Source organism: Eschrichtius robustus, chromosome 1, assembly GCF_028021215.1.
Source record: "Eschrichtius robustus isolate mEscRob2 chromosome 1, mEscRob2.pri, whole genome shotgun sequence".
In the NCBI taxonomy this organism is placed as follows: Eukaryota; Metazoa; Chordata; class Mammalia; order Artiodactyla; family Eschrichtiidae; genus Eschrichtius; species Eschrichtius robustus.
The window spans coordinates 155,320,674-155,337,206 of record NC_090824.1 but is presented as its reverse complement, the minus strand read 5'-3'; the positions used below and the strand labels follow the sequence as shown (position 1 = coordinate 155,337,206).

General features: G+C 38.4%; 1 protein-coding gene across 6 annotated transcripts in view; it reads left to right on the top strand.

Annotated features, from left to right (window-relative positions):
- Positions 1–16,533, top strand: part of MCTP2 (multiple C2 and transmembrane domain containing 2) — a 189,025-nt gene that overhangs the window by 35,130 nt on the left and 137,362 nt on the right. For 5 of the 6 annotated variants that reach the window (XM_068537524.1, XM_068537521.1, XM_068537515.1 and 2 more), the window contains exons 4-7: positions 6,638–6,780; positions 7,518–7,594; positions 8,084–8,195; positions 12,272–12,307. In XM_068537524.1, the coding sequence (XP_068393625.1) occupies positions 6,638–6,780; positions 7,518–7,594; positions 8,084–8,195; positions 12,272–12,307 (368 nt within the window). Of the gene's footprint in view, positions 1–6,637; positions 6,781–7,517; positions 7,595–8,083; positions 8,196–9,994; positions 10,041–12,271; positions 12,308–16,533 lie in introns of those variants that run through there. The other variant, XM_068537527.1, reaches the window with a different exon arrangement.

The window sequence follows — 16,533 nt, the reverse complement described above, 5'->3', positions numbered from 1 at the left end:
ATTGACTGAAGAAGGCAGGTAAAAGAATACAATATGAAGGCTGATTCCTTTTTGTGAAAAGTGTGTGTGTGTAAAGTCTCGGTGCATATCAAGATAGTAAGCTTTTCTAGATGGTGGTGATTTTCTTTCTTTTTTTTTTTTTTAAATTAATCTTGACTTTCTGCTTTTTCTACTACCATGGCCATGAGTTGTTATACTAGAAAAAGCAAAGAGAAGGTGTTGGTAGTTGGAGTTTCATTACAGATTTATCTTATTTGCATATTGGGCTAGTTCTTGAGCCAGTCCATGTGATTTTGTCTGTTCTATTCAACCACTTCACCTGTTGATACTGCCCATCTTTTCCATAACACACTCAATCCGGTAATAGCCCCTTGGGATGATAAATCAAATGCCAAGAGAGGGCTTCCCTGGTGGCGCAGTGGTTGAGAGTCTGCCTGCCGATGCAGGGGACACGGGTTCGAGCCCTGGGCTGGGAAGATCCCACATGCCGCGGAGTAACTAAGCCTGTGTGCAACAACTACTGAGCCTGCGCGTCTGGAGCCTGTGCTCCGCAACGAGAGGCCGCGATAGTGAGAGGCCCGCGCACCGCGATGAAGAGTGGCCCCTGCTCGCCGCAACTGGAGAAAGCCCTCGCACAGAAACGAAGACCCAACACAGACAAAAATAAAATAAGTAAATAAATAAATTTATAAAAACAACCAAACATACAAATACATTTAAAAAAAAAATGCCAAGAGAACAGAATCTTCAAATATGATGGTTCTTGATGACTCTCTCCTGATGATAAACTTGAGTTACGTGTCCTTCTTATTGAGCTGCCTGTTATTTTCATAAGATTAAACCTGCAAAGTTCTCTGAAATCCTGATGAATCCCCTTAGGACTGTAGGTGGGGCAGTAGCTAGTACTCATGAATACTTAGTGACTTTCAGATTTCAAACAGCCCATTCCTTCCAAGACAGCTCAGATTGTTTCATGAAATTTTCCCAAACCACATGGGATCCCTGTGAGAAGGATATAACATAAGGAATTTTCTGTTCAACTTTTGAAGACAGAAGGGGATATAAACATCACAGCTTTAGAAGGGACATATAGGGCTTCCCTGGTGGCGCAGTGGTTGAGAATCTGCCTGCCAATGCAGGGGACACGGGTTCGAGCCCTGGTCTGGGAAGATCCCACATGCCACGGAGCAACTGGGCCCGTGAGCCACAATTACTGAGCCTGCGCGTCTGGAGCCTGTGTTCCACAACAAGAGAGGCCGCGATGGTGAGAGGCCCGTGCACCGCGATGAAGAGTGGTCCCCACTTGCCACAACTAGAGAAAGCCCTGGCACAGAAACGAAGACCCAACACAGTCATAAATAAATAAATAAATAAATAAATAAATAAATAAATAAAAGAACGTGAATTTCTAAAAAAAAAAGAAGGGACATATAGAGACAAGTTATCAGTGCATGTTACTTGGACAGCTAAAATAAAGTAAATGAATATTTAATTAGTACTGCATACATCGTTACACACTCTCCCCTTTTAAATTAATTGAGTAGTAATAGTATAAATAGAAGCACATACTATGTAAACGTTTGGAGCCTCTTGTTACCGAAGTCTAGTGGTTCATTCAGTTCTCAAGATAATTCTACAAAGTTGGCATTTTTCCATCTACAGGTGAAGATAGTAAGGCATAAGGAAATTACGATGCCTAAGGTTATACAGTTACTGAAAGGAAGGTCTGGGAGTTTAATCCACCATGCCCATCCTACTTCAAAGTTTATTCATTTATCATATCTTCATATAATTCACCTACCATGCATATTAGGCAACTCTGGGCATGCATTTCACCTTCCAGAGCTTTGATTTGGAGGAGTTTAATATTACGTTCATAGGTGCCCCAAGGAAAATGTTTTCTATATTTAAATAATTTTATGAAATACAGAGTAGAAAAGTTTTAAGCTGTTTTTATTATTGCTTCTGTTTGTCATTAATACAGTTCTTAGCTGTGTTTAATATTTTACTCTACATAGGGAAGTTCCAAGTAAGAAAAGAGTAAACAGCTTTTCCCAGTGGCTTTGATGACATAACCCTTTCAGTCCGTGGAGCGTCTCGAGGTGTGAGTGTTCCCTGGATCATGCTTTGTGAAACCCTGGATCGGTGCTTCTTATAGTTTGGGTATAGCTGTCTCCTCAACTCCCTGGTGCTGTGTTATCTCAACTACCAGGTTTCTTCGCTTTAGCCTTTTTCTTCTTCCTTCTAAATTATAAGCTGCTGCCAGATTTATATTTCTGAAGCTTGGCTCTGATCATTTTACTCTCCTACTCATAAGTAAACCTGGATTTCCTTCCCTCTCACACTAAAATAATTCCAGATGGACCAAAGACTTAAGTGTAAAAAACGAAAAGCTGCAAAATCAGTGGAAAGAAACATGGCTGAACTAACTTAAAATCCTTTAGTGAGAAAAATTCTTCTAAGCAGAATGCTAAACGACAGTGCCATAAATAAAACTGGTAAATTTGCCTAAATAAAAATGGAAGTAACTTATTGCAAGAAGTAAGGTAAGTCTAAACAAAGTATGGCAAGACTTACAGCCAATGGCTGCTTTCCATAATTAAGGGCTCATTCAAATCCATAAGCAAAAGACAAAACCTTGAGCCCATAGAAAAATGGGTAAATGATATCGGTGAGAATTTCCCTGACAAAGAAAGACAAATGTAGGTCACTAAAATATGAAAGATCCTAAGCTTTACTCAAAATGTTAATGATAGAGAAAAATGGAGATACTAGTTTTTTTACCTGCCATTTTTTCAAAGTAAAGGTTTATGACATCAAATATTGGTGAGCATGTAAAGAAAAAAAAAATACAAAACGTATACTCTTGGTGGAAGCGTAAATTTTGACAGACTTTGGAAGAACAATTTGACAATGGCTGTCAGAACCAGAAAAGACACATTCATCTGCCCTGCAGTTCTTTTTGAATATAATCACATAGGAACTCCGAGATAGTCATACAAGGATGCTTGTTGTAGTATTGTTCGTGCTAGTAAAAAAAAAAAAAAATTGGAAGTGATGTAAATGTTTATTATTTGGTAACTAGTTACATAAATTAAGATACAACAACACAATGAAAATGTATGCAGTTGATAAAAGAAAAAAAAACTGGTGAATCTGTATTGCTGATGTGAACAGAGCCTCAAGGTACTTTAGTTGTGAAAGCACAGAGTCCAGTGCATTTATTATGATTACATTCGAGTTAAAAACAATTCTTGTATTTTTTCCTGTAAAACACTCAAGAAGCTGGTGCATGTGAGGAATGGGAATCAGGAAAGATTAAGAGGGTGGAGAGTTTTCCTTTCATACTTTTCAGAATCATGTGCATGCATTACACTTGTTAAAAAATTTAGAAAAAGAGAACAGGAAAAACAAAACTTACCCTATATTTCTTACAGAACAAAAACTTAACTCCTTATTTTGTGGTTTTTAAGGCACTTCAGTCTGACTCAAAACCGGGGTTTTTAACTTTCTCACTATACATTTTTCCCCCTTAATTTCTGGATGAATTGAAATGCTTGCTTGGCACCGCACAGATCTAGTCATTTTGGCCTCTTTCTCCTTTCAGTGCCGATTCCTCCAGCCCAAATGGCCTCAGTCCTTTTCCGCTTGGCCAGATCCGCCCATGTTTCAATTCCCATCTCCTTTATTTCAGCCTCCACTGATACCCCAGCTGGAACTAACCTTTCCTGCCTGTGAACTAGCATAACCTCCAAGTTCTATTCTATTTTGACACTTACCTCTTGGACCTTGGGTTATATATACCATCTGCCTGCTGCACGCCAGGTACAGAAGAAAAGGCTCTGGGATGGCTCTTCCTTTGCCATCCCCCTTAGTACTCAGTAACACTGAGCCATGCTCTGGGGCAGCCTGTGTTTGTGGCATGTGAGTGACGTTAGCGGGCCTGACAGGTACAGGGTCAAGGGAGGCGTGGCCATCCAGAGCGTCACGAGCAGAAATAAGGACTGTCCCGCGTTGTTGTCGGGAGTGTGAGTTGGCACAGCATTTCTGGAGGACCAGTGAGTGGCTGTCAGTCTGTCTCAGCACACACAGAACCACAGTACCTTTTGCATGGGAGCAGGAAGCTCTGGCTATGGATGCGTGATGGCTACATATTCTATATTTGAGGCTCCGTGACTCTGTTGAGTCCACACGGCAGAACGGGTGGCGACCCCAGGAGGGAGGCACCGTCCCCGGCCTCCTCGTTTCATTCTCCTCCCAAAGTTCCACGCTACCTCTTTATTCCAAGGAGCCTCATTGTTTATGAAGCGCCCTGTGAAAGAAAGGTTAAAGTCCACCCATTCAGGTGTCATCTCATCATTTGTATAATCTGGGCATTGCATTCCTGAGCGGCGACCCCTTTTCAGAACCTGCCTAGTTAAGATGTCACTTGCCTGACAGTGAGGCACTTAGGCTCAGAGAGAAAAAAATCACTATGTGCCCCCTGCCCCCCCTTCTCAAATTTTCCCTAACAATTAACGCCGTACGCACTTGACACCCTGGTTCCTTGTTTGGCTTTGTAAACCCTGGTCCCTTTTTCTATTAATTCCAGACATTAATATTTTCTTTCACGCAACTGCTGCCATTCACCCGTGAAACAGTTTGAACATTATGTAGCTGTCAAGATGCCTGGGGATTACCCAGTATGCTTTGCCTGTGAGAAAGTGACACCACCGAGGCCTGGTTTTGAGATGTTTATTTTGAGAGCACGCTGACAAGCATGAAGGCCTGATCCCAGAGTGGCAATTTCATTTAATTAAAGGCCTCTTTTTATTAGAGTTTTCCCCCCACTTTTTTTTTTTTTTAATCTATATATATCAGAATGACTGTTAAAATCTGACTTGCCGCAGGTGTTCTCTTGTACTCTCAAAGAGGGGGTGTGGACAGATTACTGACTCACTAGTGACTATTCCACTGAATGGCTGGGAATGCCTTCATTTTTACTATCCTGCTCAGAATTGCTGCTTCAGCGTGTGCGAGTGTGTGTGTGTCCAGGTTTAAAGTAAAGACTGCTGGGTTTCTGCCCCTTTGTTGCCAAACTTAAAACGTGAGTGTCGAATATGTATATGTGTATATGTGTAGCTTGATTTCTTTGTTTGAAAGTTAGTAGCCTTGCCATACTGGAATGGCTGAATTATCCAAATGATAACCTTGGTTACTCTGTTAAGACTTTTAGCCAATGTGTATTATCTTGCCCCCAAGTGTTGTGACTCCCAGTTAAAATAGTTGGGATAAGAACTGCATTCATGTTCAGGAGTTTTCCATCCTGCAGAAACCTCAGAAAGAGCTGGAAAAAAAAAATGATTGAAATAATTCATGGTGGGTATTAACGAGTTGGAAATGTTTGTGACAGAGTAGCCTAATTAATTTTTGATGTAATATTCTTCGACTACATTGGCTTGACTTTAATATCAAGAACTCATGTCAGTAAATCTGTGGAGGCCTCTGCTGGGCATTGTCCAAGGCACCTGGAATGTGTCAGCGAACAAAACAGACTGTTGGTCTTTGAGCACTTATTCAGAGTCTGGTTCACGATGAATTATACCAGCGTACCTCCCCAAATTAGATTTTTTTCCTTTCTTTGTAGCATTATCGGCTGGCCTGCATTCATGCCCTCATGGATTATTCATTTATTTGTGCCTCCTTTATTCATCCTTCACTAGGTAGTAATGTGCAAGTATGTCCCGGTCACTGTTCTGTGTCCCGAGTATGATGGCACACTTGCATGCATGTAACACACTTGCACAACACATTAATCCTGGTATTATGTTTGTGGGCATTTTTTTTTCCTCAACTGATCTGAAAAATGTGGAGGAGGGTCCATCATCGGCCCTTCTTTCTGCTTTGGACATGGTGGCTATAGCGGGACATTATTCATCCCTTTTCAAAGCTTCCCGGGAGGAGGCAGCAGGTCAAGGGTGTTGGCCCGAGGCCGGCGGGTCGGAGGGCCTTGTTGAGGGGCGTTCAGCTGGCCAGGGGGAGACAATGTTCTCTGCTTTACCGCAGGTGCGGGGGGTGGCGAAGAATGGCAACTTTGTCAGTTTAATCTCTACACCCCCCGTTCCGGTCTGAGTCCCCAGGCTCCATCTTTTGAGTCGGTGGTTTCAGGGATTGATTGATTTATTATGATTATATTATAAAGTACAGGGTTCTGTTGAGTCAGCCATCTGGCCAAATGTTTGAAAATGGTTTCTTTCCATTTTCACTGACTCACTGCCATTCTTAGGAGGAGTGGGCTTCTCCCCAGGACTCCTGAGATGCTTGGCTGGTGCTGGTGGATTTTAGTTCTTGAATTTTTTTGTGGGTAGGAGAGTGATGACATACCCACAATGAAACCAAACAGAAAAAGCTCAAGGAGCCCATTTATATTCTACCATGAAAGGCAAAGAAGAATCAGTCATTTACCCCAGATTGTTTCACTTCTCTCCCCTCTCCACCTCTGGGGCCCTCAGTCTCTGTGCAGGGAGACATTTGTTCTGGGTGTGCTCAGTGAAGTGCTTTGAGCCTGGAGAGCGTGGAAAGAATCTTTACTTAATGGAGATCCTAGGCTTTTTACGTATATTTTTAAAACCTGTCTTGCTCTCTTTTTCATTTAAAGGCACGAGTGATCCCTATGTGAAATTTAAGCTGAATGGGAAGACTCTGTACAAAAGTAAAGTCATATATAAGAACTTGAACCCAGTTTGGGACGAGATAGTCTTATTGCCAATACAAAGCCTTGATCAAAAGCTGCATGTGAAGGTAATCCCAGATGACTTTCAAATCTGCTCTTTTATTAAAAACGTTTATTTCTCAGCCATCTTCGCCCTCTTAAAAGTCAACTTCCCCAAATTCATTCTTGTATCATTCCTAAGCACTGGGTTAAAAATATAAGTATGGAAGGGATTCTTTTTACCCTTGGTCAAACTGTATGTTACTCTCAGATCTAGCAGAGTGAAAATAATATCTCCATTGATTGTATTTAAACTTACTGAATGTGGAAGAATTATTACTGCCAGTGCGGTGGTGACAAGTACTAAAGCCTTTCTCAGAGAGCTTTAAGCTACCAGTTGTAAGCGTCAATTGCTCTAACATCTGGGTTAAAACTGCATGAGTTGAGTGCAGGATGGGATTGCTATAGAATATTTAGCAAATTTCTATTTAATTGGCAGACTTGCTCACTGTGGAAAATACTAAATTTTATTGAGAGACCATTTAAACTACAGAGAGTCGTCCATTGTGCATAATATCTTAATGCATATGAATACTGCCTTAAAAGTATTTTCTGTTATTTTGGCCATAGTAAGCAAAATGCACAGGTTTGAATAATTTTGTTCTCTCCATCAGCTTGGTTAAATTCTTCTTTATACTGTGCAAATTATTTTTAGATCTAGAAAACTGAATTCAAAATTCCCAGCCTATTGCATTTATCCATACTTTGATATACTCAGTTGGTTTGCCATATTAATGTGTGTTACTGGCCCCCTTCTTCTTTGTAGGTGTATGATCGAGATTTAACTATATCTGATTTCATGGGTTCTGCATTTGTCGTTCTGAGTGATCTTGAGCTTAACAGGTATTGTAATTTTACCATCTAGTTGTTATTAGTGAATTTTAGAAGGAACTCAAGATAATCAAATGACAAAATCTGAATAAATGAAGGAGTGCTTTAAAATGTGAGTTTTTCTATAATTTTTGCTTTTTAGCTCCCAAATATATATTGGTCAGATATTATATCTTCTATAACGTAACCTAAAAGGTGTATTGAATTTTGTACTTTCATGTTCATTAACCTACTTACCTTAAAATTAAAACAAGTATTTACATTTTCTTTGGGGAGTAGGGGAGAAGAATCAGTTGACCAACTGTTGAGTTAGGCAATGCCAAACAGTTTCTCTACCCTGAAGATGGTTGGTTTATTTTCACTGAATCTGGTGCTTTTTTTTAACTTGTGTCTCACCCCTGTTTAGAGGTAGGAGATTTTTATCATAAGCTCCTGATGTATTCTAAGGCTATAAAGTACTACCAATAAGTGCTACCGTCATTTGTTGCTTTTTGCTTATAGAACGACTGAACATATTTTAAAATTGGAAGATCCAAACAGTTTAGAAGATGACATGGGAGTGATTGTATTAAATTTGAACCTAGTAGTAAAACAGTGTGATTTCAAGAGACACGTGAGTGTGACCCTTTTTTTCTTTTTAAAATTCTCCATTGCAACTTTTCTTTGATAATTGGGTTGCCAGATGACTGACATTTTTGTATTTATTTGGGTAGGGGGAAAAACTGTATCGAGACTTAAAGTACCTATCTGTGATAATGTACACCCTTTCTTTTGGAAACCTGCAAAGAAATCCAGTATGGAATGATCTCTATTTTGGCTAGGGATGTAAACATTATTAATATTGTAGCAATAATACTATTGCTGTTATTAAATGTTTATGCTGCTTATGGTTTGCGTGTCACAGATCATACAAAATATGCTTTTTCTAAATGTTAACGTTTCCATTTACTGTTTTCTTAGGTACTAGATGACTTAGGCATTATTTGGTTATGAAAAGCTGTCCCCAGGATTTAGTCATTGTGTTGTACATTACTAAGGTGATCAAGTATACATTCGCAGCATTTCCGTTTCATCTTCCTTTTTCTTTTAGCTACCAAATTTTCTATTGAGAGTTCTTCTGGGAAGACACACATTTAATATTCTCTAGTCTATTACATGGAAATTTCTAGTTAATGCATTACCTATTAAAGATGTCTGTAACATCAAAAAGCATTGGATTTTGTGACAGTATGATGGGGACTCTGTTTTTAGGAGCAAATATGTGAATACAAACCATAATCTTATTTTATATTCTGGTATTATACCTTAAAATTCCAAGAATGAAAATGAGAATGAAAGCATCTTGGATTGTCATTTATTTGAAAGGTATTTAAAAAGCCAATTAAAAACAGCTACTTGAAAAAGGACTAAGATGTGTTAAAATTTCAGCATGTTTAGAATCTGGTATGAAAATCTGAAGCCTGTTTATAAAGTAGGCCTCCAGTAATACCTCTTGAATTGAGTCAGTGAGGTCAGTGTGGAGAATATTCTTCATTTTGACATTACCTTTGCTGTTAGTTGTAATTTATTTTCATGATGAAAATCATGAGTGATTTACTAGTAAACTCACTGAAGATAGTTTAAAGGAGTAAAAAAAACAACAAAAAAAATGTACAGTGATTTTTCAATTGCCAGAGGGTCAACTAAACAGTTGCTATTTTTAATTTGAATTCTTTATTTATAAGCATTTACTTGATAACTTTGGGGGGGATATCTCTATTTATTAATTAAGAAGTGGCACTGTTAAAACCTGAGGCCTCAATAACATTGATATTTTGATGTTAAAATGTCTTAAACATGTCAAAAAAAATTTTTTTTTTCTACCCAACATAGTGACGGAGGGATTTCCTTTAACTTCTCTTAGTTTTGATGGCATTGCCATCGGATTCAGTGGCGGGGCATCCAGTAGGTTACCGGTTCCTTGAGCTGGATGCCAGGTTACAATGGCATGCCATGGAAATGAGCATATTATTTGCCACATGGTTGCATAATTGCCAGCTGATATGTTCTGAAAATTTCTTACATGTTTAAGTGGGGTTTGTAAACTTGGATAATGACCTCATGAAGATAGCTGCATATTTCAGCTGCGTAATAGCTGTATATTTATTCCACAAGTGGATTTTTCTGTAGTGTATTGGATCCTATTTAGCAGTACTTCTGGCACTTAAAATATGTTGAAATATTGCCAAAATTTGGAGTTCTTAAGTAGAGCCATTTCAGTCAAAATTTATTTCAAATTGCAGAGCAATTAATACTCAATGCAGCTTGAGTTTGTTTTTGGAAAACATCTCAAAGCCTATCTTTTCAGAGCCCTAAAAGGAGACACACTTGTCATCCTATTTAGTTTGGCCCTTCTTTCCTTGACTCCTCCACCCCGTTTTTGAGAGTTTGTCAGATGGTACGCATTATCTACTTGCTGGTATGATTTCTCATTTTCTTTGTTCTTTGCTTGTCTGGCAGGGTCTAGTGTACAATATATTTACTGTATATATGAGTGTACATACATATATATACATATACGTGTATATAGATGTACATATATAAATAAAATGGGGTATTATAGAAATAATAATAATGGTAATGCCTGTTCTATTTGTTCTGATTGGTAGTGTTATTTTTCTGTTTATATACTTGTTCAAAGTATACCTGAGCAAGGAATAATTTATCCTTGGCCATGTGTGGCTATTCAACTTACAATGCATATCAGGGGCCCTTTGGATAGAGTAGGTATCAGAAAACTGTTGATCTTTTCATTGAGTTTAAGTTAGTATTTAAAGATATTCTTATATTGGGGTTTTAAATGGGGTAACTAACATGGGAGACTGAGATTATTTGGGAATAATTTGTTTATAAATTTCCATTTTAACTTAAAGCCTGATGGAGAGATTTCAGTTTGAATTCTCGGTTTTGTACCCATATTTCTTCCCGTTGTCATTGAGGCAGTCTTTGTTGCTTTAGAGCCAAGCCAGTAAAAATCTTAACATGTGCAAAATGTCTGTGAATTGACCCTCAGGGCCAGGGATTTAAGTGCATACGGGCATGGTGCAGTTAAGGGGTAAGGCACTGGGTGGAGGGCTGATAAACCTGCCCTCTGTCTTTTTTTCTCAGCAAAAATAGGATTTTAGTTATAATTATGAGCGCTGTCATCAGACTGCCTGGGTTTGAATCCTGACTCCACTATTTTTAGTTTTGAGAAGTTAAGTGATCAGGTCAAATTCACAGAATTACTTAATTCTCAGCTACAATTTGTGAAATGAGGATTTAAAAGAAAGACTATCTATTTTATAGGTTTGTAAAGGTCAAGATGATCAAATATAGTGCTTAGCATGGAGTAGACACCCGATATATGGTAGCTCTTAGTATTGTAGTAAGCAGACAGTAATACTCATTTTCCATTAATTTCCTTATCCATTTTTTAATCTTTGGTGATATAAAAATCAAATGAATTGTATTTCAAAAGGCTATTTAAGAATAGCCATGTGTACCTACAAGATGGTGATTAATTTTAGTGGTTGTTCTGGTTGAAAATATTTGTTCATATGTTGTTGGGAAGATACAAAAAGAACTGATTTTAATACCCAGATTGTAGTATCTATAACTCTGGGTCACATGCTGAGTGGTTGAGCTTAACAGTTTCACCAGGGAAAGTGTTTTTCCTGAAGAATATTTTCAAGACATTTTTGTACCAGCGTTTCTACTTGCTGGTCCCTGGAATATAAGTGGATTTTCCCCAAAGACAATTTGTTTTCTGGTTTCTAATTTACTGGGGAGACTTATTGGCAATGTGGATAGGTCATTTGCCTAAAGGCATTTTTTTCCCTTACTCATAATAGTTACTATGGGCTGCTCAATTAGATTCATAATTGAGTTGTAATCTGCCAAATTTTTCCAAGTTTTAACATCCAGTTAGCTGGTTAACCAGCCAGAGTAGAGCTTTGCAGTACTGGATGGTGACAGGAGTAATGAGAGGATTTTGTTAGGAGAGAACTTTAATTGTAGACGAAATTCAGCAGTCTTAGCTCGACAAATGAGAGATCAAAAGAGAACAGTGGTGAAGTTACTGGCTGTTCAGAACATTTTTTTCTTCCCTCCCTCACTGGTACATTAGCCTATTTTTCTTCATTGTGAAGAAATGACTCAGATTGTTTTTCCTATTATTTCGAATATTGAGATTTTCTCATCAGAGGGCAATGGAATTATTTTTTTCTAGTATCTAAAACTACAGAAACCTAAACATGAACTAACTTTGTCCATGAATTTCTTAAACATTTTTATAATGCTCTCTGAATATTTCAGGTAGAAAAAACCTGCCTTTCCACTTTGCTTTTCGAGGTAAAATTAGAGTGTTTTCAGGCAAATAAAAACATAAATGTACCTGTAAGGACTGAGCAGTATTCTGTGTCCTTGTCTTTTCATTTTTGAATACTGTGAGAAAATGATGTAACACAACCACAGAAATGTGATTTTTCTAGGTTTCTAACTATTTTCTTGCTCAAATGTGTTTCCTCTGAAACCTTAGAGTGTGGGTGTCAGTTGTTCGAAGATAGTCTGCACCATCTAACTAGCATGATAACATCATCATGTTGTTAACGGCTCTATCTCTCTCTTTTATTTTGCCATTTTTCACGTTTCAATGGACATAATCCTTAGCGTTGGTCAAATCGGAAGCAGTTAAGTGCCAGCAAGGTAAATATAGCTGTTTTTTTTCCTTTACATCATGTGGTTCACCTTTGTAGCAAAGACAAATGTAGACAAGATTATTATCCAACCTTTACATGGAAAGGCTTTCTTTTCCTCTTACTGCTGTTATGAATAAAAAGGAAACAAACTACCTTTTAAAATTTCATTTAATAAGGGCATAGCCAGATGTTTGAACTTACACTTGTTTTAGTGTTGACATTTTATATGTACCGGTCATATTAGAATGTTACACTTCATTAAGCTTGAATTATTTGGAGTTGTAGTGCAGTTAGATTTAGTCCTTTAGAAAGCTATTTACCATTCGGTGGAAACTGTTATAAGGGCAGTGAAAAGATTGAGAAGAATACGTGGTATATTTTATAAATCTTTTTTATATTACTTTTATTTTACCTTTTTTTTTTTTGTGAGCGTTTCTTTAAAGATTTCTCCATGAAATACCAGTGACTTTTTTACATTGTTAGTATCATTTTAAACAATTACATACTTCTGTGCAATTTATAAAAAGTATAGGTGTACCAAGGTAGGGATGTGTTATTATCAGGTTATTAAGGTAACACATTGTAACTTAAGTGACTAAATGTCAAAATTAATGTAAATGTAAACAAAACCAAAAATATTATGTATAACTTACTTTAGCAGGTCTACTGCTTTTAAAAGAGGAATAACCAAGATGGAGGTGGCCGTGATGTGTCCGTGTATGAGGGGAGGGTGCGTGGGCAATCTCTGTATATGCATTTATTTATACACACATATGTGTACACAGATATATGCCATCTCTCATTTCTAACCTCACCACACTGCAGTTGTTTACTTCTCTATAAAATAAGGAGATTGAAACAAAGATTTCGTGTGTTTGTAAGAGCGTGTGTATGTGAAAGAGAGAGAAGGAGAGATTTGTAACCTGACTAGTTCCTAGGAAAGAAGGTAAACTTTCTAAACCTTGCTTTTTAAAATCCAGAGGAATCAAAGTTTTGACTCTTCCTAAAATGTATATCCTTTGCATTTTTGAGCACTTTAAAAATAACCAGGCTAAGGTGGTTTTCTTTTTTTTTTTTTTTTTTTTAATCTTCCCTGTTCACTTGGTTTCCAAGACTCTGGTTCTTTTTAGAAATAAACTTAAGAGACAATAAATAATCATGTGAAGTGGTCTCAAAAATTCCTCCAACTTTTGTCTTATTCCTTTATAGTCACTAGAGGGTAGAAGAACATCATTTCTCTCCGCAGAAGGGAGCCCGGCTCTCCCTCTCATGTATTAAGAGTTGCTGTAACCATTTGGAGCAGTAAAGTTTCCCAGCATGCTCTGGCGAAACCTGACAAAGCAGTATTTTCTCATTTATTGATTCTGCTGCTGCACTAAAACACTGGTACTGTACATCAATAACCATCTTTAGTTAGGGAGCTCCGGCCTGTGGAAGAGCACTGGCGGTTTGCAGAAGAACATAAAGGCTAGAAAGAAAAATTGTGAGCTTGGGGAATATGGGAGTCTAGAGGAGGACAGAAGAGGTTAGGAAGAACAGCCAAAGGAATGAAGAGGGGGAGGAAAAATGTTGACGGCCGGGATAAAGATATCAAAAATATGAAAGGAACAGAGGATCCTGGAACTGTCATCTTCTTTTTTTCCCTATCATTGTAGTTTCGAGAATTTTGACTTCAGTGCACTGGGCTCAGAGACTAAATGCCCAAACCTAATACAATGTTTAATAAAACCTTAGATGAATATAGGTCATTGAAAGCTACTCACTCGTGATCTTATATGAGCGATGCCATTTATATATTGGTGAAGAATTTCAATTGTTAGGTTGACATTTTGCTGCTTAGAGTTTGCAGTTTTGGAGGAAAACATGAGATAGCTTCTAATTTAGCTTATGAAAATGAGTCATGTGGAAAATCTGTAGACTCTGTGATTAACCCTCTGTGTAAGTAGTTAAAACACCCTGATCAACCTATCTTGGTATTTTTAAACTATAAGCTTCTTTTTTAGGATTTCCATATTATATTTAAAAATTAGGTAACAGAAGTTTAATATAAAGAAGATTACTTACTATGAGTATCTAAAATTTTACTAGTCCTAAGTGATGTATTACCTATAAAATGTCTTTGACTCTTTCACCTCAATCTTATTCTTATAATAACTTAACTTTATTTAAATAATTGTTCTTAGACCCATAAGTTTATAATTTTGCATCATCTAGAGGGACCCAGAATGGCAGAGTCTTTGTGGACTGTATTCTAAAGCATTTCCTGATTTTTTTTTTTTTCCCGTCTCTCGTGGGCTTAGTTCCCCAACCAGGGATTGAACCTGCACCCTTGACAGCGAAAGCACGGAGTCCTAACCACTGGACTGCCAGAGAATTCCCCGTTTCCTTGATTTTGATACTGACCTTGATTTTAATACAGTAAATACATAGAGATTGCCTTTAAAAAATAGCTTTAGGTTTCATACAAAAGCCTTTGTTTTCCTTCTAATGAGCCTTTTAAAGAGAGAACTGAAAATCTTATTTGAAAGGACCTGAATCAGATAACTACTTCTTTTTAGATATTTACTATGCACAATCTTTTCTGTGAATAGATCTGTTTCCCAACCTTACTTCTCACTTTCTAATGTATGTCACAGTTACAGAGATAGAAAATTAACAGCAGTTACTTCTCTTACATCAAATAGTCTAATGGGATAAAAACATGATGATAAAATATGGAATTGATGGGTCACTGATTGTATTCAGAAAATCTGTATATATACATACACACCACACCCTTGCCCTTTCATTTGGGACTGTATTATGAGTGACCACAGTGCCTTTTTAGTTATGGACTTTCTTTATTTTAGATAATTTGCACTGAGATAAGTATTTATTCTCACATGGCCCCTCTTCTGACCCATTGTTTTATGCAATTATGTGTCAGCCATTTAAGGTAAAAGATATCCCTGCACCTAGTGCAACATTTTTTTTCTGTACCCTGATCCTAGCATTTACTCTTTTTCTCTCTCTAGCCCAGGGGTCATTGAACTTCAGCCTGAGTGCAAAATTCAGCCCTGTGTCTGCTTCTGCAAATAAAGTTTGATCGGAGCGCAGCTGCACTCATGCACTCATTTGCGTATGCACTGCCTCTGGCTGACATGGAAGAGTTGAGTACTTGGGGCAGACCCTAATTCTTACTACCTGGAACTTTACAGAAAGTCTGCCCGCCCCGCCCTCACTCCAGCCTAAGAGTGCTGGCTTCTTCCTCCTGTCACTGACCTTAACTTTTCTCGATATACTCTATTTGGCGTCTCAGCTTTTCCATCACCTGTTCTCCGCATTATGTTCCCTCTGTTCGTAGTACCTGGAATGGTTCTCTTTTCCCATTGTATTCCCTGACAAAATATAGGGGCCACGCTCTTGCTTTCGGCTTTTATGGATACTTTATCTCAGTGTCATGACTTGGTAAGAGTCATGAATTACATGGTGAGGGTTCTGCCTGAATTTAGGTTATGTCCTCCTTGTCTTCTTTCCCCTTTTCCACTTTCTCTTTTTCCCTTGGGCTCTGTCTGCCCCTCTGTTTCTAGCTCTCTGACATCTAGGACTCAGAGCAGGTAGGCAGTCTCAGAAAGGTGGAGCTAGTAGTAGCAGTGTTTTGCTGAGGTTGGTCTTGAACCCGGAGAGCTGCCTGTTGCATGGGCCAGCGCCTCCTTTCTCTGCTGGTTTGTCCACTTGGGCTTTTTGAAGTGTGCCATCCTCAGACTCATCGCCCAGCAGCCCCCTGTGATGGGATGCTGGTTGGGTCTTGTGACTATACGCTCTCTTGCCAGGGGGTGACGTGGCATCCTTGTCAGTTGTGACCCCTCCCATGGGCTGCTGCCCCGGGGGTGGCTGTGTCTGTGGGTTAGCTGTCTGGCCAAATGAGTGAAGTCTGGGAAGTTTCAGCAAATTATTGTGGTTGTGCTTTTGCCTTTGATTCAGTTATACAGGTTGACCTTGTCAATTTTGCTTCTAACACGTGGGCCAAGATGGGTTCACTGAAGACCTCAATGCAGGTTGAAGCACTTTGCAGGGCTGGGACTCCGGTGGCTTTAAAAGTGTGGTTTTAACATATTTAGCTCCTGAAAGGTATCTTGTCACAAGGCTAGTTTAATGTGGAGGAACTTAAATTGAAAGAGGACAGTCAAAGAATTTGGAGGGAAGCTCTTTCTGTCTGTCTGTCTGCCTATCTATCTGTCTATCTGTCTGTCT